At 37.3% G+C, this 2,957-nt stretch overlaps 1 protein-coding gene across 1 annotated transcript; it reads left to right on the top strand.

Annotated features, from left to right (window-relative positions):
- Positions 218-1,452, top strand: LOC104727865 (pre-mRNA-splicing factor SLU7-B-like). Its single transcript, XM_010446928.1, has 4 exons — positions 218-643; positions 808-1,101; positions 1,170-1,308; positions 1,403-1,452. The coding sequence occupies exons 1-4, from the start codon at positions 218-220 to the stop codon at positions 1,450-1,452; spliced, it is 909 nt and encodes a 302-aa protein (XP_010445230.1).

Genomic DNA, 2,957 nt, shown 5'->3' on the forward strand with positions numbered 1-2,957 from the left:
TTTTTTTTTTTTTTTTTTTTTCTAGGGTACACTGGATCTGATAAAAGGGGAAATAAAGGAACAAATGAAGTCTGTAGCAAGTATGCTAAAAACCGTAGATTGTGTTCTTGTTTTTGAAGTTTTGAAGCTTTAACGTATATCTTTGTGCATTTCATAGTTGTGGAGGGAATGGGCATAATGCCAAGAGTTGCTTACAGATGATCAGAACCAGGACATCATGAAGATTAAAAAGGACTATGCTGCAAAAAGGGATCCATGGGATGGTTATGATTTCTCTAAATATAATGCTAAGATGGACCTTCTAGATCAGGCAAAAGAAGAGGCAAGAAAAAAGAATTTGCAGAAGGCAATGATGAGGAAACTTGATGACCCGAAGGTGGGTGACGCTGGGGTTGATGAGAGCAAGAAGCAGATGGATCCTGCAAACAAGGCAACAGGCACAAGGTACATTTGGAACCCTTTATTCATTTCTTCTTCCCTAGAGAGTAGCTCATCAGTGCTTTACTTGGTTTCAGGAACCCACGAAGATACAGCAAAATATCTGCTAAACCTTGCTGAAGAGTCTGCATATTATGATCCCAAAAGTAGATCCATGCGTGAAGACCCACTTCCAGATGCTGATCCAAACGAAAAGTTTTACTCGGTTAGTTGTTGTGATTTACTTGGTTCCGTATCAATATATATTCTCATCAGTCAATGCTTATCAAACGAAAAGTTTTACTCGGTTAGTTGTTGTGATTTACTTAGCTCATCAGTGAATGCTCGGTTATAGACACTAACTTACCTGGCTAATCATCTAATATCCAGGGAGATAACCATTTGAGAAACAGTGGTCAAGCTCTGGAGTTTGAACAGCTAAATGCCCATTCCTATGACGCATTTGATAAGGGAATTCATATGCAGGCGGCTCCATCCCAAGCTGAATTGATATATAAGAGCTACAAGGCCTCAGAAGACAAACAGAGAACTCAGAATATGGACGCAATCATCAGTAAATACGGGAATGCAGCTGCAACAGCAGAAAACCCTATGGCGCTTTTGCTTGGACAAAGCGAAAGGGAAGCTCATTATGATGGAGCAGGGAGGATTAGAAAAGGACAGGTATGGTTTTCCTTGTTGATTCAACTCACTAATGAACAGCTTGTGATTTCTTTTTAATTGTTGTACAGGAGATGAAACTGTCAGAGAAGTATGCAGAAGACATTTACATTAACAATCATACTAGTGTTTGGGGATCATGGTGGAACGCTCATCGATGGGGTTACCAATGTTGCAAACAAACGGTTAAAAACAGCTTCTGCACTGCAGGTTTGTAATGACTTGTGTTTGTTCTGTATAGTAACACCAATTTCTACCTGAAGTTTTGTTTTGATGTTTTACAAAATTTATTTGTGCTGTTCAGAGTGCCCAGAGAAGGTTCAGGATTTGCGAAGGAGAGAAGAAAAAGATTAGAATAACACACAGCCACCGGATCAGGAAGAATTCAGTTACTTTTGTTTAGGCTTGGTTGGTTTTATGTAATGTAGGACAACGATTTTGGTCTTTCCCAAGGATGAATGACTTCAGACATTACACTTTTATCTTTCCAGTTAGTGGATAAAACACATTGATATTTGGAAGAAGGTTTCACTTCCTTTGACATCTAACAAACCAACAAAGAAAACAACGGCATAGATAGGAACCAGAAGAACAATAAAAAGTGATGTGGAGGCTTCAGGTTCAATAGTTCCATCATTGCTTCCTGCAACCCTGCATCAAGTTTTTTACACACACTCTTAAGCAGCATCAAGAAACCATCGGAATCTGCACAAGAACTCTAAACAATCATGTAGATCACCAGAAGAAGCAAAGATGAGCCTGTGGAGTGTGAGTAGAATGAGATATCTTTGTAGATCATGACGAATTGAGGGAGAAAAAACGTGGGTCCAGCTCCAAGAATGGTAGCTTAAAAAGTTAGGGAACATCATATATAACAGAGATTCTGAGTTCTGACCAACAACAAGATGAGTACATAAAACATTTAAGCAAAAGAGCACAGATAGAGAACGAGGTGACCACAGAGGTTAATTTTAATGTCATCACCAGCTCGGCAGCTCCTGATACCTACTACACAAGGTCTTTCACAGATTCACAGGATCTTAATCATACAATAAATTGAACAATTACCACAAGGAGTTCACTGCCACAGAACAAACGAGATTTAAAAATTAAACATGACACATGAATTATTATTAGTGCTTACTAATTACTTACTGTCAAAATGAGGGAAATTGATGCAGTGAGCAGGTAAAAATAATTGTGTCTGCAGTGTACTGAAATCAGACAAAGCAAAACCATGCATAATGCAGCCAGAAATTTTGCAAGCTTTAACTATTCTTTTCCAGCTCAGATTATGTTTACATTTGACAACAACAACAACAAGATAAGTCTCTGGAAACTAGATAGTAAAGAGTGTCCACGCATCATCCCATAAATAAGCTGTATATAATAAGAATCTATCAACAGGTAACTTAGCTCTAAGCAACAAACCAAGAATGTAAAAGGTAGGCAAGAACTGATCCTTGATAAAGAGAAAGCATCAGATACACAAATAAAGGTTATACCAAAAAGCAAAGTTAATACAACCTAATCAGGCTCCTGTTACTGCCGTGATGAGACTTACTGCCATATAACCAACCAAATGTCTAAAAGTGGCACGCAAGGAAACAACAACATGAACATCAAAAAGATAAAAGATACAAACACTGATAAACAATAGAATGTGAATCTTCTTGATATAGAAAATGTAACAAGTCCACATTCGTTTCATTTTAATTACTACTACTCCTTTCTTAATACATACCCACCAGTTGATTACTACTCCAATCCAAAGTTTTATAACTAGAACCATTTATGTCCAATATAAAGTCTTCAATTCTTTTTCAAGTTATCAGAAAAAAAAAAAAAAAAAAAAAAAA

Source organism: Camelina sativa, chromosome 11 (assembly GCF_000633955.1).
Source record: "Camelina sativa cultivar DH55 chromosome 11, Cs, whole genome shotgun sequence".
Classification (NCBI taxonomy): domain Eukaryota; kingdom Viridiplantae; phylum Streptophyta; class Magnoliopsida; order Brassicales; family Brassicaceae; genus Camelina; species Camelina sativa.